We start from the raw sequence: 25770 nt of genomic DNA, 5'->3' as shown, positions 1-25770 counted from the left end.
CCATTTCCGAATTCCTACGCTACCACGTACGATTCTATTAAATTTTGCAGACTATTGCATAAAAGAAAGGATATTGTCTAAGGCAATCCAGCAGAGACAATTTCCAGTGAATGAGACTGCAAAATGTCACATTTTCTCCGATATGACAGCTGTGGCGGCACGTAGGAGGAAAGAATTTGTAAAGATGCTTAATTTATTTAAAGCTAATGGGGCACAAGCATCCATCGCACAGCAGTCTAAATTGAGGGTCCTGGTGAAGGGCAAATATTTTATGTTTTTTGATTTGGATGAAGCCCAAGAATAATTAGAAAAGATCTCGCAGGGCTCTGGGATGTAGGGTGAGAGCCCGTTTATTGTAATAACCATACGGGGAGGGGCACTGGGGGTTAGGTGGGTTGAGCAATGCTTACCTGTTGTTTCTTTCATTGGAAGGCCCAGCTAAGGCTATGAGGTTTGTTTAGCTGCTACCTGAATATAGTAGCTGTTTTATCCTTATCGTGCATGCCTGCTTGCCTGTATATTCAATTGGTTTATTTTTTTTACACTTTTGCTGGGGGGGTCAGGGGCAAGATCATCTGGTGTAATTAAATGACACCCAGGTTAGATGGGGGTGAAATATGGTTGGGGGTTGGGGGTTTCCACATTTCAGGGGGGTCACAAGGGGTGGGTGGAGAGCAAAAGGAGCAACAAAAAAAGTCCTTTTTTTGATTTTTGATTCCATTCAGGTCGTATTCTCCTGTTTTGTTAGCTTGACTCTTGGTAGGATGTTTAAGGGGCTCAAGACTGGTTTAGGTTTCAACTATTTCTAGTAAATAACTGCTGAAAGTGGTATCTTTTAATATTAATGGTCTTAATAACAAACAGAAAATGCTGGCAATCAAATCATGGATTAAAACAGAAAACCCGGCAGTGATTTTGTTACAAGAGACTCATATACCAGCTGTAAAGCTGCCTGATTTTTGGTTGTTCAGACCCTGGGCTGCCTATAGGGGATTTTCTTCTTCTTCAGCCTCCCACAGAGGGACAGCAATATTTTTAAGTAAAAAACTTCAAACAGAGGTCGTTGATTTTGATAAAGATCTGCAAGGGTGCTGGTGTTGGGTTACCTGTTCTCTTAGACAAAGTCAGAGGCCGTTAACGTTTGACAGTATTTATGCCCCGGTTGAGGATAATCATAAGCCCTATGAGGATCTTTTTCAGTGCCTAATTCAGGTTCCTGGGGAGTTGGTTGTGGGGGGGATTTTAATACCTTAATGAACCCCAAAATAGATTCGTCAGTGAAGGGTAAAAAGCAGTTGAAACCTAAATCCTTGGGAACCCAGCAACATTATGGAGCAACTTTGGATCTTCAGGATCCTTGGCGTATGGCTTTTCCAACAAAAGTAGCATATAAGTTTTGGTCAGGCAGATTTCATTTTTCATCACGCATTGATTTTTTCTTGGTTTCACGTAAGTTGAGTTTTAGTCAGCAAAGATTCCTATATAATAGATTCTCTGATCATTCCTTGTTGGTTCTTGAGCTATTTTTGGGTAACTGCACTAGGTCCCCTAAATGGTGGTCGTTCAGTAGACAATATTTGAATAAAGAGGACTGGGTGAACTTTATGGGGACAGAGATTAAGGCGTTTTTATCACGAAATATTGAGTCTGCACCTCTGAGTATGGTATCGGACGCACTTAAGGCCTTCATTTAGGGGTTAATTATTGGCAAAGATGCAGCAACTGTTAAAAAAGTTAAGGAAGATAAGAGAATCTTGGAGCAGAAGATCCAGGTGTCCTATTCTGCTTTTTTAAGTAACCCTTCTGTATCTAATCAGCGGCAGTTGGATCAGGCTGAGCGTGCTCTTAGTGCCAATTATTACACTCAGAGTGAGGCCTCCTTTCAACAACATCGTCAAAAATGTTATGAGGAAAGTAATTTTACGGGAAGGTTTTTAGCTTGGCAGGCTAGGGAGCAAGCCACCTCAAATAAGATTAAGACACTGAAATGCTCCTCAACTGCCTCATGTATAGACGACCCAGTTAAAATTGGGGAAATAATGCTACTGCATTATGAGTCCATTTATGGTCCACACCAGACCATGGATATGACCTTAGTAGAAGAATTTCTGCAGAACAACAGTCCCCCAATACTTTTGGATTTTGAGAAACTCTCTATGGCAAGCCCCTTCGCTATGGAAGAGCTGGAGGGTGTTATTAAAAATCTACCAAATGGGAAGGCCTGTGGCCCGGATGGGTTTCCGCCTGAATTTTTTGTCTTCTTTAAATCAGTGGAGGGCATTTGCCTTTGGCGAATTCTATGCTCAAAGAGGGGAAATACCAGAGTTCTTTAGACAAGGAAACATAGTCAGCTTTCCGGAAAAAAGACAAGAACAGCGAGGATCCGAACAATTATCTCCCGATAACGTTGTTAAACTCTGACTATAAAATCGTTACTAAATTGTTGTCACTCCGGTTTAATCATCATGCTGCACAATTGATACATTTGGACCAGAATGGTTTTATCGCTGAGAGGCAACTAGCATCTAACACACATTTTCTATCAGAGGCGTTAGATTATTGTGAGACTCAAAGGATACCTGTGTTAGTCCTTCTACTAGATGCCGAGAAGGCTTTTGACCTTGTTGTTTGGGAAACCATGTTTAAGATTCTATATCACTTTGATATCTCCTCAAAGATCACGGCCCAAAGTCATAATTTATACAATAATGCAGAAGCTAATGTAATTGTAAACAACTCGGTGGTCGAAGGGGTCAAAGTAAAAACGGGGCACAAGGCAAGGGTACCCTTTGTCAAAGGTTTTGTTTGCCATTTTTATCGAACCATTGGCGATAGCTATAAGGAACTGTTCTGATATCTGTCTCCCTATTTTATCTATGGTGAAATTGAAATTATACACCGACAATATCATACTTAATATCAAACCAGAAATAGAGTTTCCTCACAACAATTATAGATTTGAGAGTTAAAGAAAGTGACTAGGAGAGAAATAATCACCTTTCAGTAACTTTTTCCCAGCCCTACAAATTATAATTTTTTTCATTATTGGGCAGTCAGCCACATTCTAAATTGTTGAGAATTCAGACATTTAAGTTCCTTTGACAACCATCTGTTACTTGCGTTTTTCTTCACTGTTTTCAATTTCAAAGGGGGAAATCTCTGCTGAGGCAGATGCATCAACAAGCTGATCTCATTCCACAATTCAGAATCAGGAGGCACACATATACAGCATGGTAACCTATGGACTGAGGAAAATCTAAAAACCTACATACTTGACTAATTGGCAAAAATCAAACCCTTCCCCTGGATTATGCTATTTCTTGAATTAAGTTTGTGGCAAAAATAATAATTGACAGTGCAAAAGGAACTTTTATAAACACTTAGTCAAAAGTTGACTACCTTGGGTACAGCAGCCTGCCGCTGATGCACAGAGCGGACAACCCACCCATACAATGTCCAGCTCCTGAACTAGGATTATTCCCAATCTTAAAAGAATTTGACTAAGGCTGTTGTAGATGAGGACATCAGAACATTGGAAGAAAGAGCCCCTCTAGAAGCATGGTTTTGTGAAGAACACACAAACCCTTATCAGAGGATGCAATGATGAAGACTCATTCATTCTTACTAGGCAGAAGATGCACCCTAGTATTTATTTATTTATTTATTTATTTTTAACATTTCTAAAGCGCTGCTTATACCCGTGGGCGTCTTGGCGCTGTAAACCAATTATTTGTAATTGCTTCTGAGCTGATTGACTATTGAGTGAACAGCCAGGTTTTCAAAAGCTTACGGAATTGAAGGAGGGTGGGACTTCGCTTGATGTTGAGAGGCAGAGTGTTCCAAAGCCTGGGGGCGGCCACCAGAAAGCGGCGATCGCCCCAGGTGACAGTTTTGGTACGTGGGGTAACTAATTGGTTTAGGGTGGCTGACCTTAAGGCTCTGGAAGGTTTGTGCAATTGAAGTTGGTCTCTTAAAAACTGGGGGCCTTGGTTGTTAAGTGCCTTGAACACAATGCATAAAGCTTTGAATTGGATTCTTTTCTGCACAGTGAGCCAGTGAAGGTCTTTAATGCTATTGGAAATGGATTCAAATTTGGTTTTGCCAGCAAGCAGGCGTGCTGCGGCATTTTGAATGGTCTGTAATTTGGTAATGACTCTGGCTTGGGCATTTAGGAAGAGACCATTACAGTAGTCCAGGGAGGACAAAACAAGAGATGTGACCAGTGTCTTAATGGCTGATTCAGGTAGAAAAGGGTGTATTTTCCTGATCATCTTAAGCTTTAGATGTGCCGAAGACACCGTTTTATTGGCATGGTCCATAAAATTTAGGGAATCATCGAAGATGATGCCAAGGTTCCTGACTTTGGTAGCGGGGGTAGGAGGCATACCAAAGGTGTCAGGCCACCAACTCGAAGGCCATGCTGGCAGAAGGGTTCCAAAAATAAGTACCTCTGTTTTGTCAGAGTTCAACTTTAAACAGTTGGTTGACATCCAATCTCCTATATCTAGGAGTCCTTTCTTGAATTGTTCGGCCACTTGATCTCCGTCCCCTTTGATTGCCAACACTAGTTGGGTATCGTCGGCATAAGAGGTTAGGCTCATCCCATGTGCTTTGATGGTTTTAGCAAGGTCCGACACATAGATATTAAAAAGTGTCGGACTCAGGGATGAGCCTTGAGGGACACCACATGGGGCTGAGAGTTGGGCCGATTGAAAGGGTCCAGGATGACTGCCTGCGTTCTTTTGGCAAGAAAGGACGCGATTAGATTTTTGGCAGTATGACAGATTCCAAAACCCTCGACCCGGTCGACCAAGATGGTGTGGTCGACCGTGTCGAAGGCTGCGGATAGGTCTAACAAGACCAGAATGGCTGTGCCCCCCTGGTCCCTGATTACCTTGATATCGTCGGCCGCTTTAATCAGGGCTGTCTCTGTCCCATGGAATTTCCTAAATCCGAACTGGGTGTTATCTAAGAGCTGATGTTTTTCTATAAACTCGGAAATCTGGGAATTCATTGCTTTTTCAAGCACTTTCGCCATGAAAGGGAGGCTTGCAATGGGACGATAATTTTTTAATTCACTTTTATCAAGGGAGGGTTTTTTCAACAAGGGTTTTAGTAAGGTATTTTTGAGGGGGTCTGGATAATTGCCTGATAGAAGAATGGTGTTGCAGACCTGGGTGATCACTGGAATGATATCCTCCATAACCGGCCGGAGTACTGATATTGGGCAGGGATCGAGGGGTGATCCTGATTTGATGGAGGACAGTATGGCTTTTATGTGATCTGGGGTAACTGGTTGAAAGCTGGTGAATGTGTTTGCAGGGGGTGGGATAGGGAGACTGCCTGTGCGCGAGGGTGGATTAGAAGCAAAAACCTGGTAAATATCATCTACTTTGGTGTAGAAAAACGAGGCAAGAGCATCACATAATGATTGCGAAGGAGGGGGAGTGAGATCAGGGGAGTTACCTGACAGTACCTTGGTAATTTGAAACAGTTGCCTACTGGAGTTTTTAGCGTTCTCAATTTGGTCGCTATAGTAGTCCTTCTTTGCTTTTGTTATCATGGCTTTATAAAGCGCCAATGCTTCTTTGTAGATGTTTTTACTGTCGATATCGTAATTCTTTCTCCATTGACGTTCCTTATTGCGATTTATTTGTTTTTGTGCCCTTAATTTGTCATTATACCAAGGGGCAGTTGGTTTAGATCTATTACTGGACCGTTCTTTAGTGGGGGCTGATTGATTCGTAGCCTGGCCTACCCAGGTATAAAACTGCTGAAGAGCAGAATTAGGCTCCGGGGACAGTGTAGGACGGGTAAGTTCAAGTGTTAGTTTTAATTGGTCATGATTCAAATTTTTCCAATCTTTAAAAGACTGTTTAGGCACGGGAACTGGTCTGTCACTGCACTGATTATGCGTGATTATTTTTGCGAAAACGACGTAGTGGTCCGTCCAAGGCATGGGCAGGATGTTTGTTATTTGCATGCCTTCAAGGTTTGAGAAAATAGGGTCCAAAATGTGGCCCGCTTGATGGGTGGGAGACATGACAAGTTGTTTCAATCCTAAGGTTTGCAGATCAGATATAAGAGTGGCAGAGTCAGTTAAGTGAGTAAGATCTAGGTGAAAGTTTAGATCACCTAGAATTGTAAAAGCACTTTCTGTAGCTACAGATTCCATCATGGAATTAATACTAGATAAAAACGCCGTTTTGGATCCAGGGGGTCGATATATCAAAATCCCCTTAAAATTAAACTGGGGAGAAAAATTAATAGCAAATTGCAAGGCTTCACACAAGTTGGATGGGATGGGGGTTATTCTGACAGGGTAGGATTCTCTGGTTATTATGGCCAGTCCACCTCCTCTTTGTTTTGGCCTATCCTGACAGTAGGCTTTATATCCATCTGGGACTGCGATAGCCAGGTCAGGTTGTGAGGTACCGTCAGTCCAAGTTTCAGTAAGGAATAGTGCGTCTACTTTGGAATCAGTAATGAGGTCGAAAACTTCCTGCCTATGCTTTCCAAGAGAGTGTACATTAATGAGAGCTATGGATATACTGACTCCTTCCTCCTGATAGTAATTTGTGGAACTGATGTTGGAAAGAGGAGGAATAGTGAAGTTACAATGAGGACATGTAATTGGGTTCTTGTGGATCTCTGAAAGATTAAAATGTGAACAACTAGTACTGGCAGGGGGCCTAAGAGCGTGAAGACTTTGATTAGAGTATTTTATAACAGCTTCTGCCCTAACCGTAACCGTCAAGACCAGAAAAACAGCTACAAATAGTTCTTCACTCAAATATACTTACCGGTTGTTTATTATTAAAAATGCAGGATTCCACAGAACATTGCCAAATAATCAATACATACAACATACAGCATTACAAATATCACAGAGAAAAAGTCTTCAAAATGTTAACTATGACCAATATTAATCACTATGACCTTGTACAATACAAGCATAGTGCAAGAGCATATAAACCAGGCGTCCAGAGACCCTTTCACCAAGCAAACTACAGTTCAATTCGGACACACTTGTTAATGTAGGCTAATCTGTGGTGAGAGAGGGTTACACAGATCTTCAGCCAATCCATTTTACTCATTAGTCACAAATACAAATGATAACTCAGACCTGACTCAAGTCTACATGGCCCATCTGCAAGGGCACTCTTCATTCACCATGTGGTGCTTGTGGTTTTAAAGCAGAAGCCAGATGGCCTCACAGGCAGTGTTCTTTGGCATTCATTGGTAAAATCTGACCCATGAAAGAAAAATAGAAACAACAAAAATGGGACAGACATTTTACTCCACAAATGTTACAGTGAAATATATATCAATGCCCATACTCAGCAGTGGTTAACAGTCATCAGATTGGCTACCTGTATGTCTAACTAAGAAAGACAACGTTGAGCAAACACATGTGACAGAAAAGTGTTGTCATAAATAAACCATCTAGACAAAGTTAGGGAAGTAAAGAAAAGACAGTTTGTTATCTATAAACTGACCACGAACAGGTTATAAACCATAACAAATAAATGGTCTGAATGCCAAAAAATAAATGAAGACAATTCTTGGAAATACATGAAAAGAAACTTTTTTTCCCTAACTAGTTGTGTATATGCTTTGACAAATAGACATTGAGGTATAGATTTGCACCACTCTCAATTGGTCCCAAATTCAGCAACGTGTTAATGACATCCTAAAAATGGGGGGCTCACCTTTTCTTTACCATGCTTTCTCTGATGTAGAATATTCCTTTAGATGGATCCTATAAGAAAGTATCACAATTTATTATATGCAGTTCATTTCAGTTGACTTAATCACTTTAAGAACTCACAGCTGCCAATAAGTTTGTATTAGAGTGCATGGGAAACATAATCGAATATTAGCAATAATGTATTACCAATGATTAGCATTTAACATTATTTTATTGAAGTTTGTGGTAAATAGCATTGCAAAATGTACTAAGAAATAATCTGAATATGATATTCAAAACTTCAAATGTGATTTTGTTGATTTGAGCAATCACATTTATTTAGAAATAACTCATCCTTTACATTTCCAAGGCCAGGCCCAGCAGATAAGCCCCCACATGCAACCAACCCCACGCTGCACACTGCCTTTGGCTAAGCGCAGTGGGGTGTTGGCCACAAGGCCAGGCCCTGTGGCCAACCCGCCAAAGGCAGTCAGCTGGCGGGCTCCCTCTGTGGGCAGGTTTTGGCCCCAGGACCCCATCCTCTGGCCCGTAACATATTTCAGGGGAAGGGAGGCCTGCTGTGGCCCTCCCCATGCTAATTTCATCCGCAATGACCCATACCCCGGGACCCAGAAACATATTTAATGGGGAGTGGGGCATGCAGCCTCCCTCCTCAGGTGGATTTTGGCCCCGGTGACATATCCCCAGAGCCTGGCACATTTTGTGGGGGAGGGGGCACGTGCCCCTCTCCCCAGGCTGATTGTGGACCCATGGACCCCATCTCCGGGGCCTGGTGTATTTTTTTAGGTGAGAGCGACATGACACCACAGGGCTGAGTTTGGCCTGGGTATCCCATCCCTCGGGCCCAGGACTATATTTACAAAGGAGGGGAGCATTCAGCTCCCATTCTTGGGCTGGTTTCATCCTTGGGAACCCAATCCCCTGGGGCATAGCCATATTGCTTAAAGGTAGAGGCCTCCTGGGCCAATTTCTGTCCAGGCGACCCCCTCCTCAGAGGTCTGGCAGAATGGATGGGGGGGGAACACAGCTCCTTAACCTGGGCCAATTATATCCCCAGGGACCCCATCACACAGGGCCCACCCAGGGCCCCCACCACACTAAGGTTTTGGGCCACAGGGGGAGCCCCGGGGCAACAGCAGGCTCCATAATTCCAGCCGGATTTGGCATTGCTCCCTACAGGCAAGAACAATCTTCTCATCTGTTTCCTTGCCTGTTTCATTGCAGGATGGGAAATTGATTGAAAATCTGATCCAAGCAGGTGGGAGAGTCTTTCATTCTCCCGCCTTAAGAGCAGACTTGGAGGTTGTTCCCGCTTGGCAGATGCTTTGAAATTGCTCCAACCAAGTGAGAGCAAATACAGGTTTCCCTGCCCACGACAGTGCAGGCAGGAAAATTGCTATGTCCTAAGGGTTGATTCCCCAGGACATTAATGGCTCAAGTGGAAGCATGCAGCCCCCTCCCCTTTGTGGTTGCGTCTGGGCCCCATGGAAAACGGTCCCCGGTGTGGAAATCAGCGGGTGAGGAGGATTGCATGCCCTCCTCCCATTCTCACACTCAGATAGGCCCCAAGTATGGGGTTCCCTGGGTCAAAATAGGCTTGGGAGGGGTAGCCATGTGCACCGCCTAAATATATATATTTATATTGTTCCTCTGGACCTGGTCCACCCAAGGTGCATAAAACAAAACAAAGGCAAGAAACTGCGCTTGGTTTAAAAAAAATAAAGATTTTGTGAATCCTCCGTGAATTTGTTGCAAATTAAAAAAAAAGTTTTGGGCCCCAGGCAAGGTCTCTTTGGGACCCCGCCATCAGGCCTAGGGGGTCAGTGTATTCCTACCCAGCCCTCTTCTGTGTTGTTTTGCTTATTTTCATAGGACTCGGACCGAGTCCCAAATCCTAGGATGACTGCCACCCTTTCTTGGTTAAAGTGGTGGCAGTCAATCAGATCTCATTTTGACATCTGTCAGATCCATTGAGGATTCAATACTCTAGATATATACAACATTTTGTTTCTATGGAAAATTGCATGTGGAAAAACATTTTGGGGGACCCTCCCTTCTTCTCAGGCCCAAGGGATCCAGACCTCATCTACTAGGCCAACATGACCACTTACGCCAATTTGAGTTGTAATGTTTGCTGGTACTATCTGACCAAGCTGTGTAGTTGAAGATGTGAGCCTGTTGCAAAAGGCCAGGAGCAGCCAATATCCCCTGAAATCCTCCATGCAGTGATGTGAAAAGATCCTCATCGATTCGTCATAATGCTCCAATCAGGGAGAGAAGGATTGAAGACTCCTAAGAAAGTTCCAGAAGAACTGGAAACCAAACTTGTACTCTCCAAAGAGGGTGCCACCAAATTTACTTCCGTCAACTGCCTACTGACTTGTGCCTTAGTTCTCATTATCAAAGCAAAGGAAGAAAAAGCGCAATTGCTTGTCCCTCCCCAGTCTTGTAATAAGGCATCCGATGCCCAAGCTTTCGGGTCAGGACCCCAACTGAAAAACGTCTCCAGTTATGTTATGTTATGTTATGTTATAACAATTTATTGTGCGCACTACTACCAGGAGGTGTCTAGGCGCTCACGGTCTCCAAGAAAAACTGAGTCAGAAGAACTAGATTCTAAAAAGCCATTTCCTGAACTCAAACAAGGAGGAGGACTTCCTGAAAGGGAGCGGAAGGGCATTCCATTCCTTAATAGTGTGGTAAGTGAAAATCCTTCCCCCCCATTTGGATCTTTTCCTTCTGGGGTGAGCATCATGAAGGCATTGGCTGAGCGAAGTGATCTGTTAGGAAAGCACCAGCTAAAAAGGTCCTTCAGAAATCGTGGGCCTTCTCCATGCAAGGCCTTAAAGGCCGTGCAAAGAGCCTTAAATTTAATCCGCTGGCCGACTGGTAGCCAGTGTAATTCCCGAATGCCTGCACTGATAGACTGCTATTTCGGGACAACCAGGACCAGTCTTGCTGCAGCGTTTTGCACGGTACACAGTCAAAATATCGAGTTGTAAATATCGACCTACCATAATATCGAGTCTGAAATATCGAAGGTGCATAATATCGAAGGCAAGAATATCGTAGGACAGAATATCGACCCAAGGTAAGTAATATCGAAATACTTAATATCGATGTAAGTAATATCGAAGTAAGTAATATCGATAGCATATATATCGATGTTACTAATTTCGATGACACTAATATCGATATTTATATTATTGTATAGTTTTTTATTATGTATGTGTTATATGTTTAATTTAACTATTTAAAATAATTACTATTATATGTGTATAAATTTTATTTAATAATAAATAATTTTATAAGTAACTTTTATGTTTTTGTACCGGAGCGGGTTGTGGGTTTATAGGGGAATAGGGTGGGAAGTAATTTAATTATGGTAAATTGTTTATTAATTAGTAGGATTTATTAATAAATTATAATTAATTGGTAATTATGTGAAAATAATAGGAAAATAATTTTAATTAATTTATTAATTGATATATATGTTCTGTAGCGGGTTGTGGGTTTATAGGGGAATAGGGTGGGAAGTAATTTAATTATGGTAAGTTAATTAATAATTAGTAGGATTAATTAATTAATTATAATTAATTGTTAATTAATAATGATTAATTGCGAAAAAAATTAATTGATTACTTGATATATATTTTCTGTAGCGGGATGTGGGTTTATAGGGGAATGGGGTGGGGAGTATATTAATAATAATTAATTAATTAATATATGTTTTTATAAATTTATATTTAATTTATTGGAAAATAATTAATATTAATTAGTTAATTAATTATTATTATTTTGTACATATTTTACATTATTAATTCATTGGTAATTAAATAATATTAATAAGTTACATTAATTAGAGTTATTTATTGATATATAATTTTTTATTACTGTTAATTAATTAATTGGGAAAAAATAATATTAATTATTATATTATAATAATTACAGCTAATGTGATAATATATTTACTTTATTTGTCATTGTTTATTATTAATTAATTGCTAATTAAATAATAATAATTAATTTTGGGTAAAGGAGTATTTTTAGTGTTTAGGGTCAGTTTTCTGTTTTTGGGTAAGGGGGTATTTTTAGGGTTCAGGGTCAGTTTTTAGTTTATGGTTAAGGGGGTCTTTTTTGGTTCAGTGTCAGTTTTCAGTTCGTGGGTAAAGGGGTATTTTTTGGGTTCAGGGTCAGTTTTCAGTTCTTGGGTAAAGGGGTATTTTTAGGGTTCAGGGTCAGTTTTCAGTTTTTGGGTAAGGGGGTATTTTTTGGTTCAGTGTCAGTTTTCAGTTCGTGGGTAAAGGGGTATTTTTTGGGTTCAGGGTCAGTTTTCAGTTCGTGGGTAAAGGGGTATTTTTTGGGTTCAGGGTCAGTTTTCAGTTCTTGGGTAAAGGGGTATTTTTAGGGTTCAGGGTCAGTTTTCAGTTTTTGGGTAAGGGGTATTTTTTGGTTCAGTGTCAGTTTTCAGTTCGTGGGTAAAGGGGTATTTTTTGGGTTCAGGGTCAGTTTTCAGTTCTTGGGTAAAGGGGTATTTTTTGGGTTCAGGGTCAGTTTTCGGTTCTTGGGTAAAGGGGTATTTTTAGGGTTCAGGGTCAGTTTTCAGTTCTTGGGTAAATTGGTATTTTTAGGGTTCAGGGTCAGTTTTCAGTTTTTGGGTAAGGGGGTATTTTTTGGATTCAGGGTCAGTTTTCAGTTCTTGGGTAAAGGGGTATTTTTTGGGTTCAGGGTCAGTTTTCAGTTTTTGGGTAAAGGGGTATTTTTAGGGTTCAGGGTCAGTTTCAGTTCTTGGGTAAAGGGGTGTTTTTTGAGTTCAGGGTCAGTTTTCCCTACTGTTGTACTTTCTGGAGTAGGAATAGAAATTTTTACCCTTACGCTATGCAACGTTTTATTTAATTAATTGTTAATATATCAAATATTTATTTTATTTTTTATATTACTTACATTTTATTTATGTTACTTTTTTATGTTTGTAAATGTGTTAGTAAATTAGAATATATTTCACTAATTTATAAATTCGTTAAATAATTATTAATACTTATTGTTCAGTGTATATATATTACATATTTACTGTATATATTTAATTAATGTATTCTTAATATATGTATTATTTATTACTTTTAAATATTATTAGATACTTTTAAATATGTTTCTTTTATTTATTAGTCTTATAGACTTAATTTTACATTTATATATAAAAAAAACAACGATATATTTAACATCGATATTTTTAACATCAATATTTTTTTTCCGATATTTTTGTACTTACCATGTTGTAGATAGGATGTCGATATTTTTGCCCTCGATATTGTTGACTCGATATTCTTGTAGGTCGATATTTTTGAAGTCGAAATTCTGTCAGTGATTCGTTTTGCACTGCTTGCAACCTTCTGAGTAAATTGGATTATAGGTTGATTTACAGACCATTGCAATAATCCAATTTGGATAACACCAGTGAGGTCATCACTGTTTTTCTAGTATTTCTGGGAATAAAAGGCAGAATTTTCCATACCACTTTGATGGTAAGGAAAGCGGAAGAGACCACCTTAGAAACTTGAGACTTCATGTCAAGTTTTTTTTTATCTATAATGACCCCCAAATGTTTTGCCTTAGCAACTGGTGTTAGAGTACTACCCAATGTATCGGGCCACCAAACCGGAGACCACTGAGAGGAAATATTGCCAAAAAGCACCACCTCAGTTTTTCCTGAGTTCAGCTTGAGGCAGTGTCTACCCATCCAGTCGCTCAAGGAGACCATACAGTCATGAAGATTGGTTTAGTAATTAATGTCCTTATCCACTGCTGAGATGACCAACTGAGTGTCATCAGCATGGGAGGTTGGATATAGGTTAAAACTCCTGATTAGAAGGGCTAATAAATATTAAAAAGCGTGGGACTCAGGGAAGACCCCTGAAGCACCCCACATGGAAGGATGAAAGGTGCAGATTTAAAATTGCACAGTTTGTGTCCGGTCTGAGAGAAATGACGTTAAGAGGGAAAGAGCCCTTCCTCCTATCTCAATGGTTTTAGGCTCTTAACCAAGCTTGTATCGTCCACGGTATCAAAAGCCGCGGACAGGTCAAAGAGAACAAGGGCTGCCGACCCCCCACGTCTAGTGTCTTGCAAATCTCCTAAGTGTTTTGTATAAGAGCCGTCTCAGTGCTGTTCCCCGCTCTGAAACCAAACTGACTCTGATCCAGGATTCCGTTATCCGTAATAAAAGTGGAGAGTTCAGTATTTAGCCTTTTCTCAAAAATGTTGGCAGGAACAGGGAGTCTAGAAATCAGACGGTAATTGGCAGGATCAGTAGTATCCAGACAGGCTTTTTTTAACAGAGGCAGGATACAAGCTTGTTTCCATATTGAAGGGAAATGCCCTTGCACTAGAATCTGATTAAGCACATTAGTTAGCGATGGGCTAATAATGTGGCTGATGCTTTTGAGAATCCTGGAGGGACAAGGATCATCCGGGGATCCTGATTTGGTAGAAAAAAGAAGAGTAGAAACTTGCTCAGAGCAGGCCTGAGAAAAATCTAAAAAAGTCAGTTTGCCCACTGATACTTGTGCTACGTTTTTAGTGACTGATCTATGCGTGGTGAATAGGTCATATATTTGGTCCAATAGTGGGTAAGAGTGTTGCAGAAATCTTGATTAGAGTTGGCAGCGCCATCCGTAGGTGCTGAAATTAGGGTCTTTATAGTTTTAAAAAGTTTCTTGCTGGACGTGCCAGCCCATTCAATTTGCGTCGTAAAAGACAGACTTTTTTCCATAATTAGCTTTTCCTTGTAGTCAGCCAATGTGGCTTTATATTTTTCCTTCTCTGCTTCTTCATAGCTTTTCCTCCATCTTCTTTCCTGCCTTCTGCAAGCTTACTTATCTAATCAAAGGGCCCCTGAGAACCAAGGGGCTGACGGAACTTTCCTATTTTTATTTATCACTGTGGTCGGAACTACCATTGCAAAATTTGACTCTTGCCATTTAGTGTACTTTGTGGCTGAGAATTCTGCTTCCCCGTGCAAAGTAGGTTGGCTTTGAACTATCTTGGCATCCAGGATACTGTGGCCAATTTTTTGCCATGCTCTGCTGAGAATCTTACTGCTGGCCATTTTACCATCAGATCGGGGCAGGTTGTAACTGAACAAGACAGCATGGTGATCTGTCCAGGTCAGAGGGAGGGAAGATGTCTTAGAGATGGCTGGATTGTTGGTGAAAAGCCCATCCAAAGTGTGACCTGCTCCATGCGTGGGATAGTGTATGATCTGCTGTATCCCCACTTCCATGGTGGCATCAAGAAGTTCACGTGTATCCTTCTCCTCTGGGAGATCAAGATGGAAATTCATATCCCCTAGTATAGTAAAGAATTCAGAGTGGAGCTCTAGCTCTAGTAATAAGTGAACAGTAGTAAAGAACCTATTTCTAGGGCCGGTAGGACGATAAATTAATATACCATTAAATGTCTTCTGTACTTTTATGGATATTTTATATCCGAATAAAGACCATTTGACTTGATTAAATGTCTTCTGGTCATCAATGGAAATCTTAAAATGAACTGCCTCACTGTCCGGTGAAGGTATGGATGTGCAGAGGGTGTTGAGCTCATCCTTATGAATAATTGCAAGCCCTCCCCCTTTTTTAAGTTGTCTATCCTGTCTGACAACTTTATACCCATGGGGGACAGCGATGTTGAAGTCCAAATCAGATGATTGGTCACCCCAGGTTGCAGTGGCAAACAGGATGTCCAGTCTATTATTAGTGATAAAATATGCAATTTCATACTTATGTTTGATCAAGGATCTAGCATTAATGGGTACTAACTGGAGTTCTCTTAATTCCGGGGCTAAAAAGTTCAATATTTTGTTGGGTTTGGGCAAGAACCGGGTGCTCCTCGAAGTTTTGATTAGACATTCAGGACATTGAAAGTCCTCTGCACTAAGAGGCGCTTCACAGGGGAGCAGTGCACAAGTCTTACTCCTACATTGGCGGAGGGCGTGAATATTATCTCTTCAGTAAGTTAGTAAATCCCTGCCTCTGATGGAAGGTCTAGGGGTTCTGGCCCTAGGCCCGGACGAGGTACGGACCGGGCAGACAGGCTTGCCTTAGGGGCGCCTTCAGCGCGCCAGCGGAGTGCCACTGCGCGTCCCCTCCAGCTTGCCCTTAAATATGTGCAGCAGGAGAACTAGAGCGTCAACCTGAGCGGAAGTGCGGCCCCGGAAGAGTGTAACCTAACTGGTCTTTCCTCCGCAACAAGCGGTACAAACCGTGGCAGACCGGGAAAGCCAGACAAGCAAGAGGTGAGCAAGAGCGCCCAAAAGTGCGAGTGCGAGAAAAATGTAAAAAATTTGAATATGGTTTACAAAGTAAAAGTACATAACATTACAAAACAGATGCAGTACAGAAATTTAATTAAAATGTGCCAGAATATCAGAGCAGTAGCGATAAAGATATCAGACTTAAAGCAGTTGGAGACCGTTGTTCGTCAGCTCCAGCCTGCCCTTAAATATGTGCAGCAGGAGAACTAGAGCGTCAACCAGGGCGGAAGTGCGGCCCGGGAAGAGTGTAACCTAACTGGTCTTCCCTCCGCAACAAGCGGTACAAACCGTGGCGGACCGGGGAAGCCAGACAAGTAAGAGGTGAGCAAGAGCACCCAAAAGTGCGAGTGCGAGAAAGATGTAAAAAATTTGAACATGGTTTAAAAAGTAAAAGCACATAACATTACAAAACAGCAGCAGTACAGAAATGTAATTAAAATGTGCCAGATTTTCAGAGCAGCAGCGATAAAGATATCAGACTTACAGCTGTTGGAGACAGTTGATGATTCAGAAGGGGGACAAATAAGTCCATTTTGCAAAGCCCCCCACCTGTCTATCAGTGTCAAGAGGATGGGAAAGTTGCTTCCTTCAGGTATTGGTCAGTCTGGCACCACATTGAAATAGCCCGGAAAATGCTCCAAATAGCTCATTAGCAAGACAGAAATGCCAAAAAACATTGCCAACCCTGCCAGCACCTTGGACCTTGTTTCACCTAGTCTATTGATGTTCCGAACCACAGAATTATTGCTGTCTGCAAAATAATGCAAGAGGAGGAGGCTGTTTTTCCCAGGACCTTTACAACAAAAGACCTTGTCAACAATTCAAGGCAGTTGATATGGGGGTCGAAGTCTCCTGTTTTCAAGTAACTGCCTGCGGTGTTGTCACCACAACATGTGCCTCAGGCAGAGCAGATGGAATCAGACTCTATGACCAGGTCTGGGCCATTAACACAAACTACTCACCCATTCCAGGCTTCCAGGTGGTCTAGCCAACAATAGATCTCAGTTTTGGCTTCCTCCCTGAAAGGGAACAAGTCAGAGTATGTCATGCCCTTCTGAAGACAAACAGCCTTTAGCATTTGAGGGCAGAGTAACAGAGAGGGACCAGGAAAACTGCTTGCATAACTGAGAAGAGAAGACCTTCAATGCATGCTAGCATGTATAGGGAAATCTGCAAGGATAAACAATTCTAACTTCCACCTGATGGCCAGAATCTTGAGTTTCGTAAGATGAAGAGAGGCAGGAATTGACTTGAATAGAAAACCCATGAATTTGATCTACTGAAGGGGAGTCATGTCTGGTTTGCCTTCACTGTTTGCCAAGACTTGGTAGAAGAGTAATCGTGATCTCTGGATGTGAAAGTCCCATGACTAATTCATGAGGGGAAGATCATCTATGTACACAATCAAATACTCCTCGAGTTTAGGGCCTCTAACAATGGCTTCATTAAATTGGTGAAACACAAAAGAGCCAAGGACAACCCGAAGGGAAACACACTGAACTTGAAAATCTGGTTCCTCCAAGAAAACTGTAGACAGTATCGATTAGGAGCGAAAATTGGGATGGGTGGATAGGCGTCCTTTAGCTCTAGTCTAACCATCCATTGATTCTGTTGAAGAATGTGCAAGAGAAGGATAATGCCTTCCATTTTGAAGTTATATGCAACAGGGGCAGCTCAAATGGCACCTGGAACCAGGGGCAGTACTATACAAATACACACCAGAGGGTCCAAGTAAGGAAATTCAGGTATATTGATAGAGTTTTGATCAATGATAGTGAGTTGAATGGCTTAAACACACTGTTAGACCTGTCATCCTTAGCTTGGTCCTAAAGCTTTGCATTCAGACCTCCTGTTTTGCTGATTGTGTTTTTTGCTGACCTTAGGACTCTGTGCAGTTTACCTCTACTAGCTATTACTAAAGTATTTGTGCTCTCTCCTTAAGGCATGGCAGAACCAGCTTACATACAATTGTCCCATTTAATTTACTTGTACGTCCCTAGTAAGGTGGCACTCCTGAGCTCAGAGCCTGTTCATTAAATGCTACTAGTGGGTCTGTAGCACTGATTGTGCCACCCACCAAAGAAGCACTTTAAATCTGTCACAGGCCTGACATTGCAGCCTGTGTATAGTTATGAGCTGCCATTATGACCTTCCTTTTAATACATGTAACTCAACCCTAGACTAGCCCTTGGACTGCCTAGAGGACAGGGTGCAATATATTTAAAAGGTAGCACGTGTGATTTAAACTTTTAAATGTCTTGAAAAACTCTTCAATTTGTTTTTTACTACTGCTAGGCCAACCTATCCAATTGGATAATATTGAAGTTACCTTAATACATTTAATAAGCTGTAATTTCCAAATCGAAAGAGTTCATGTTTGGAGTCTTTGGAATTGTAATGAAAAATCCTAACTTATGATGAACTAGATTTAAAATTACAATTCTGAAAATGCCACTTTTAGAAAGGTGTCATTTTCCTAGCTTAGCCATTTGGTGCCTTTAGCCTTTTTCTCGGTCACATGACTCGATGTAGTTCCCAGCTGGCTGTGTGTATTCCCCTAGATTGCTACACACAATAGGGAGCTTGGGTGTGCCTGGATGGGCCATCACTGGCTGTATGTGAGGGAAGAGCTGGGCACAGCCTCACCTACACTTGAATAAACAGTGTCCCGCCTTCATCCAAAGGGCTGTATTACCCCTGTAGTTAATCTGGAACCAGAGCAGGGAGAGCAGGGCACCAGTGCACTTCAAATGCATGCTTTTAGAAGTGTCTCCATGCTTCAAAGGCACAACAAGTTCAAGTTCAAGTTCAGAAATTTATATAGCACACTACTCACCCAGAGGATCTCAAGGTGCTTGAGGAGGTGGGAGTAATTACTTATCGAATATCCAAGTTTTTAATTGCTTTCTGAAGGAGAGGTGGTTCTGAGTTAGGCGGAGGTGGGTGGGGAGAGAATTCCAGGTCTTGGCCGCTAGGTAGGAGAAGGATCTTCCCCCCATGGTGGCTCTGTGGATGCGAGGAACCACGGCGAGGGCTTGGTTGGCTGAACGAAGTTGGCGGGTGGGGGCGTAGAAGGACAGTCTCGTGTTTAGGCATTCGGGTCCTAGGTTATAGAGGGCTTTGTGTGCGTGGGTTAGGAGACGGAACGTTATTCTCTTGTTGACGGGGAGCCAGTGGAGATCTTTCAGGTGGCCGGAAATGTGAGCTTGCCGAGGGATGTCCAATACGAGTCTTGCTGATGCGTTTTGGATTCGTTGGAGTTTTTTCTGTAGTTTGGCTGTGGTTCCGGCGTAAAGGGTGTTTCCATAATACAGTCGGCTGGTGACCAGTGCGTGAGTGACCGTCTTTCTTGTTTCAATGGGGATCCAGCGGAAGACTTTTTTGAGCATGCGTAGGATGTTGAAGCAGGATGATGTGACGGCATTGGCTTGTCTGGTCATCGAGAGGGAGGAGTCCAGGATGAAGCCCAGATTACATGCGTGATCCGTTGGAATGGGGGGGGGGGTTCACAGGGCTGGTGGCCACCAGGAGTCATCCCAGGCCGAGGGGGACGACCCTAAGATTAGGACTTCCGTTTTGTAAGAGTTCAGTTTTAAGCGGCTGTTCTTCATCCACTCGGCTACATCTTTCATTCCATCGTGAAGGTTGGTTTTGGCTGTGTTAGGGTCTTTGGTGAGGGAGAGGATTAGTTGGGGGTCGTCTGCGTAGGAGATGATGTTGAGGTTGTGTTGGCGCGCGATGGTTGCGAGGGGACTCATGTAGACGTTGAAGAGGGTTGGACTGAGCGATGATCCTTGTGGAACGCCACAGATGAGTTCTTTGGCTTCTGATTTGAAGGGAGGAAGGTGAACTCTCTGGGTTCTTCCGGCGAGGAATGAGATGATCCAGTCCAAAGCAATTCCTTGTATTCCAATGTTGCTGAGGCGTTGTATTAGGGTGTTATGACAGACTGTGTCGAAGGCTGCGGAGAGGTCAAGTAAGATGAGGGCAACTGTTTCTCCGTTGTCCAGTAGTATTCGGATGTCGTCTGTTGCTGCGATGAGGGCGGTTTCGGTACTGGACCTCAGACACCAACTCTTCAGTACACTTCTGGACCTGTGGATACTCTGCTAGGAAGGACTGCTGTGTTACTGAAAGGACTGCCACTCTGCTGGACTCCTGCTATGAAGGACTGCTGCTCTGAAGGACTGCTGCCCTGCTGGGCTGACCTGCTGACTGCTGCACTCTTGCCTGGGTGAGATGTAATGGACCTGCATTTATTGAACCCAAAATCCCAGAGTGACTCCAAGGGCTAGTTAACTGGCGTCCTGATCTGAAACCTCAGGGACATAACAGGCTTTCAACAATGCTGGCAACGAGGAGGGGATAGTGTTGAAAGTAATCACCAAAGAAATGAGGTAAGATCTCAGTAACTTTTTTATTGGCCAGCCACTCTTCAGACTCACAGTGCATTACCAACATTCTAAAGCAGGCTCCCAAGGGAGAGTCCTCAGGGGATAACAGGGAAGGGGTGGACAGGGTTATACCAATGGGGGTAGAAAGGGAAAGAGCAGGAGATTATAACAATGTGTTTTTTTCTATCCTTCCTCAAAGGATTCAATCATTCCCCCACAACCGGAGCCAGCAGATGTGTACAAGATTTCTGCATCAGCCTCCCACATAGCCAAGTGTGGAGTACCACAGCGCGTCTTCCTCATCACATAAATATGTACTGGTTCTTCTGAGGCAAACACTTAATCTACTGCAGAACCAGCTGTAAATGCACATAGCTATGTAACTGTGGTTAATTCAAACTCTGTACTCCAGCTTCAGAGGTTGAATTACCCACAGGAATAAGAGCTTTCCTTGACTGAATGGAGCAAAGACAAATGTTTTAATCGGAGTGGCTGGCCTTGCGCCATCCCATGCGAGTGGTTCGCAAACCTAGGCCACCATCAAACCCCCAAGCAATAGAGGAGAAAGCTGGGAGCTTACTTTCGACTCTTACCAGTCCTAGTATCTGAAATCAAGTACTAGATTGACAAAACAGATCATGAATAGGTTTTTTATAAAGATTAGGCAGGAGGAGGACAAGCATGATGTGGAAATCCAAACTCAACTGTTCTCCCATATATTGTTACATTTCCTAACAGCGCAGTGGAGAATCGGTTTATGAATGAGGAAAACCATATATCAGTTTCCTACGTCACAACACCACTACCATAGATAATCGATGGCCAAGGATCTCAAAATGTGCTGACAACTCCACAGTGCTCAAATGTCTCCAATGTTAACCGCTTATTCCCATCACTTATTGGGGACCAGCCCTCTACACCAGCCCTCCTCACCAGCTCACTCCAGTCACTGGTCTGAGACAAATTCCGGTGGCTGTCTTCAGAATCTTGATCCTGTTCAGGCTGTTCCCAAGTGTCCAGGGTCTCCCTCCACTACTTTGCAATTGGGAACCATCACAGGCCCCTTGCCTCCCCTGATCAAAGCCCTCCCTTAAGCACCAGCCCATTGTGTCACACGTCATCTCCAGTCCTCTACCTTCGGGCCCACCGCAGACTTCCAGGCCATGGCTATTCTCCTTCTAGCTGGAGCTAAAGCCAGATCCAGAAATCTGTTCCCAACTTCCCGTTTAGGGGGTGAGCTTCAGCAAGCAGATCTCAGCATCAGGAGACAATGTACGCCCCAGGGTCATATTCACAGCAGCCACTTCTGCTTCCCAATATGACCTCAGCCCAGGGCATGCCCATGTCATATGGACAAAGTCAGTATTCTCACAGTCACACCTGGGGCAGCTGCAGGCGTCATCACCACAGACGACTCTTAGCCTGTGGGCCGTCATGTATGTCATATGCAAATAATTGAACTGCGAATCCTTCAATCTGGTATTACGGTAAATTATTCTGTGGTATGCAAGTACTCTGTTCCATTCGAGATCTAATAACTCCCTCTCCCATATCTCCTCCCAGCATTCACGAAATTGTGTCAGGGGATGACAAGATGCCTCTGACAATGAGCAGTACAACCACTTCACCAAGTGGCCAGCCAAGCCCAACGTTAACACAGTATGTAATACTGGGTGCATTTTAGGCTTCTCCCTACTTCCTCCCCATATTCCCTAAATGTACGTATCACAGCTTAAAATTGGAGGAATTGGCCCAGAGGGAGGTCTACATTGGCCACTAAATCCTCCAGGTGAGTAAGAGTTCTTTGATGGTAGAGGTCCCCTACAGTATTTTGTCCCATCTGTGTCCAGACTATCAACTGTTCAGCTGTAAATATAGAAATTGGTGGTAATTCAAACAGTGGTAGAACCAGAGAATACAATGGTACAGTGATGTACCCGCCATCTTAAACCCCCCTCTACATCAAACATCATAGGGCAGTAACCAATAGTGGCGAGTGGTGCAGGTGATCCACAGTGGAGCAGCAGGCCCATTTTAGATAAGGGGTTCTGGGCCATGATAGGTAGACCCAAGGAGCACCAGAAGGGAATACATGATCTAAAGTACTGAAGCGCCCTCCGAAGATTGCCCTTTCAGAGATCTTCAAGTGAGTGACAAACATAAATTCCCAGGTATCTAAAAGTGGATTGTGCCCAGTTAAGTTCCACCTGGAGTTCCTGGGGTCGGGGAGCAAAGAAAACACCGGGAACAAATATATCTTGCTTCTACGGTCGTTTAAACCAGACATTCGGTCAAATTTCCCCAATAGTTCAAGAGCTGTAGTTGTGCCCGTCAATGCGTCCTCAGGTAGTTCAGAAGATCATCTGCATATAAGGAGATTATATGCTCATGTCCTCGTATGAATATCCCTATTCCCTCTCCGCCCATTTAGAACAGAACAGCAAGTGGTTCAATTGCTAGGACAAGCAAGAGTGGCTATAGGGGGCAGCCCTGTTTAGTCCCCTGAAAGTTTCCACATTGTTGGGATACAGTCTTGCCTGTTCGAAACTGCGCCATTGGCCCTTCATACTATAACTTCATCCATTTCAGACAGTCATCCTCCAGGCTCACCTGTCACATGGTCTCAAACAGGTAATACCACTGCAAGATGTCAAAGGCCTTTTCCAGATCGATTGACAAAATTGATACCCACGGAAGGGCCTGGCCCTCAGAGTGAAACAGGACTCAATACAATCTGTGCAAATTAAGGGATATATTTCAAGAGGGGATAAACCCGTTCTGATCAAGGTGAATCAAAGTAGGCATGTATGGGAGTAAACCAAGTGCCATGTTTATGTTGATAGATTTATAAAGGGCATGGCTGCCCAGAGGCTTCCCAGCGCTAAGGAGAAGCTGCACTCAGGGTGCAGAAAGTACGGGAAGAGCCAAGTTTTCAATTTTCTTATAAATGACAGTTTGTTAGTTATCAGACGCATTTCCAAAGTCAGGAATTTCCATAGACCAGGAGTCAGATGTGAGAAGGATCTGCCTCCCCACCTGGATCTCTTTTTTCTTTTCTTTTTCATGAGAAGCTCTGCAGAGGATCTTAAGGATCTGCCCAGGACATAGGGTGTGACAAGCTTTTTAATTGGATCCAAACCGTCGTCATTCATGGCTATATGGGCAATACAGAGTGACTAGAACTTGACCCTGGCCTGGATCAGGAGCCAGTGCAGTGTCCTCAGGGCTGCTTTCACTGACTATTGTCTTGGAATACGCATCAATATCCTAGCTGCGGCATTCTGAAACACTTGCAATCAGTTTATGACATATTTGGGTGCACCAAGATAAAGAGAGTTATCGTAATCCAGCCGCGACACCACCAGGGCCTGAATTACAGTTCTGTGAGTATGCTCAGGGATGAGAGGTTAGAGCTTTCGTAGCATGCACAAAGTTCCAAAGCATGCGCCTGATAGTTTCCTGACTTGAGTCTCCATTGTCGAACTGTCATCTAGCCATACTCATAGATTTTTGACTGCATTCTTTGGGACCAGAGGTTCTCCCAGTTCTGGAGGCCAGCAGATAAAGTTTCTTGGGACCACCTTATTACCCAAGAACATAAGCTCTGTTTTTCCTCCATTCAACTTCAGGCTGCATTTATTCACCCAATCTGCTACTTGTACCATGCATGGTGCCAGATTGCTATACATGGATTGGGGCCCCTTTGTCACTGATATGCTTCTGCAAAGGTGCCTGGCCCCATACCATGAAAGGCTTTAAAGAAAAGCACCATGGCCTTAAATCTGATTCTATTCTTTACCAGGAGCCAAAGGAGCACTCTGAGGTGGGGGGACATATGAGTCTTAGCTTTAAGCCTGAGAATGGCTCTGTCGGGGGCATTTTGTGTCACCTGCAGACGCTTGAGAAGACATTCTGGGAGATTCACATAGTCCAATCTTGAAATAATCAGTTTCTGGACCTCAGATCTCCTGCAGTCTAAAGTCAAGTCAGCATCATGTGGAGACCAAAGCACGTTCCCACCACAGATTGGACTTGGGCCTTCATAGATTAGTGATCATCTATCAAGACGCCCAGATGTTTTACCTTTTGTTGTGCAGCGAGAGATGGCGATATATCTTCTGGCAACCAGATTCTCCAATCGTCTGGCGGTTGAGTGCCGAAGAAGATGGTTTCTGACTATTTCGGATTGCATTTAAGCTGGTTTGATCTTAGTCATGCTAACACTTTTGAGAGACAGATTTTGAACTTGGTTTCCTTGAAACACCTCCCTTTGTCACAGGTGGAAAGGAGCTGTGTATCATCAGCGTATGAAATAATTTTAGCTCCATGTGTCTCCGATAGGACAGCTAAAGGGGTCATATAAAGATTGAATAATGTGGGACCCAGATTGGAGCCCTGTGAGACTCCCACATCCATTCTCAGGATTAAAGCTGCAAAAGGAAGTATCCAAACCTCCAGATCCCTGTCTTCCAAATAGGAGGTGAGCCATTTTAAATCTGAGCCTCTGCTACTGAGTGCCTGGATCCTGTCCAAGAGCTTATCATGAGGCACGGTATAGAATGCTGCTGATAGGTCTAACAGGATCAAAATGGCTTTCCCTCCCCCATACTGGCTCTCCTTAATGTGTTCGGAGACCTCTAATAGGGCAGAATCGGTACTATGGTTGGCTGTAAACCCGGACTGACTAAAGTAGAGAAGGGTGTTGGTTTTCACATAGTCAGTAACCACCAAGTTAACATATTTCTCCAACACATTAGAGAAGGCTGGAGAAGGGAGATGGGCCTATAACTTTTGGGAATTTTTGCGGCAGCGGTGGCTTTTTAAGCAGCGGCAGAATTTTTGCCAGCATCCATGTAGAAGGCATGTGTCCAGATTCTAAAGAAGTGTTGCAAATTTTATTTACCACCAAATTCATTGCCTGTGCTATAGAAACTAGCACTTTTGCTGGACAGGGGTCGGTGGGAGAACCCAACTTCAGGCTTTTTATGCAAGCTAAAAAGTTTAAAATCCATGTTAAGCATGGAAAGCGGGCTGAAGTTTCGCGGCAAGGTCCTTGGGGTAGTGGTCTTGGGGAGAGGAATTACCACTGCATCACGCAAGGAGTCTGGAAGCTGCCAAGTATTAAAGATTCTGCATATATTGCCACTAATCTGGGGGCCAGTACTGAAGCGTAGACCGAGTAGAATTCTACCAGGAGGTCATCTGGCCCCGGGGTCTTCCGAGTAGTAATGCTTTTAATGGCAACTCGGACTTCATGTTCTGTCACTAGTCCATGCAGTGCTTCCCCAGACTGGGGGGTTCAGATTCCGGAGTGGTAACTATCCCAGAAATTCCCTCTTTTAAGTCAGTGGGATCTG

The 25770-nt window shown here is 43.0% G+C and overlaps 1 protein-coding gene across 1 annotated transcript in view; it reads right to left on the bottom strand.

Annotated features, from left to right (window-relative positions):
* The window catches only part of SLC18B1 (solute carrier family 18 member B1), a 569858-nt gene that overhangs the window by 5748 nt on the left and 538340 nt on the right, over window positions 1-25770 (bottom strand). Inside the window, exon 14 of the mRNA XM_086925400.1 lies at window positions 7713-7762. Coding sequence (XP_086781526.1) covers window positions 7720-7762 — 43 coding nt within the window. The 3' untranslated portion in view covers window positions 7713-7719. The remainder of the gene's footprint in view (window positions 1-7712; window positions 7763-25770) is intronic.

This window comes from Lissotriton vulgaris, chromosome 6 (genome assembly GCF_964263255.1).
Source record: "Lissotriton vulgaris chromosome 6, aLisVul1.2, whole genome shotgun sequence".
Taxonomy (NCBI): Eukaryota; Metazoa; Chordata; class Amphibia; order Caudata; family Salamandridae; genus Lissotriton; species Lissotriton vulgaris.
The sequence above is the reverse complement of the archived record's forward strand: the minus strand, read 5'-3'. Positions and strand labels throughout refer to the sequence as shown.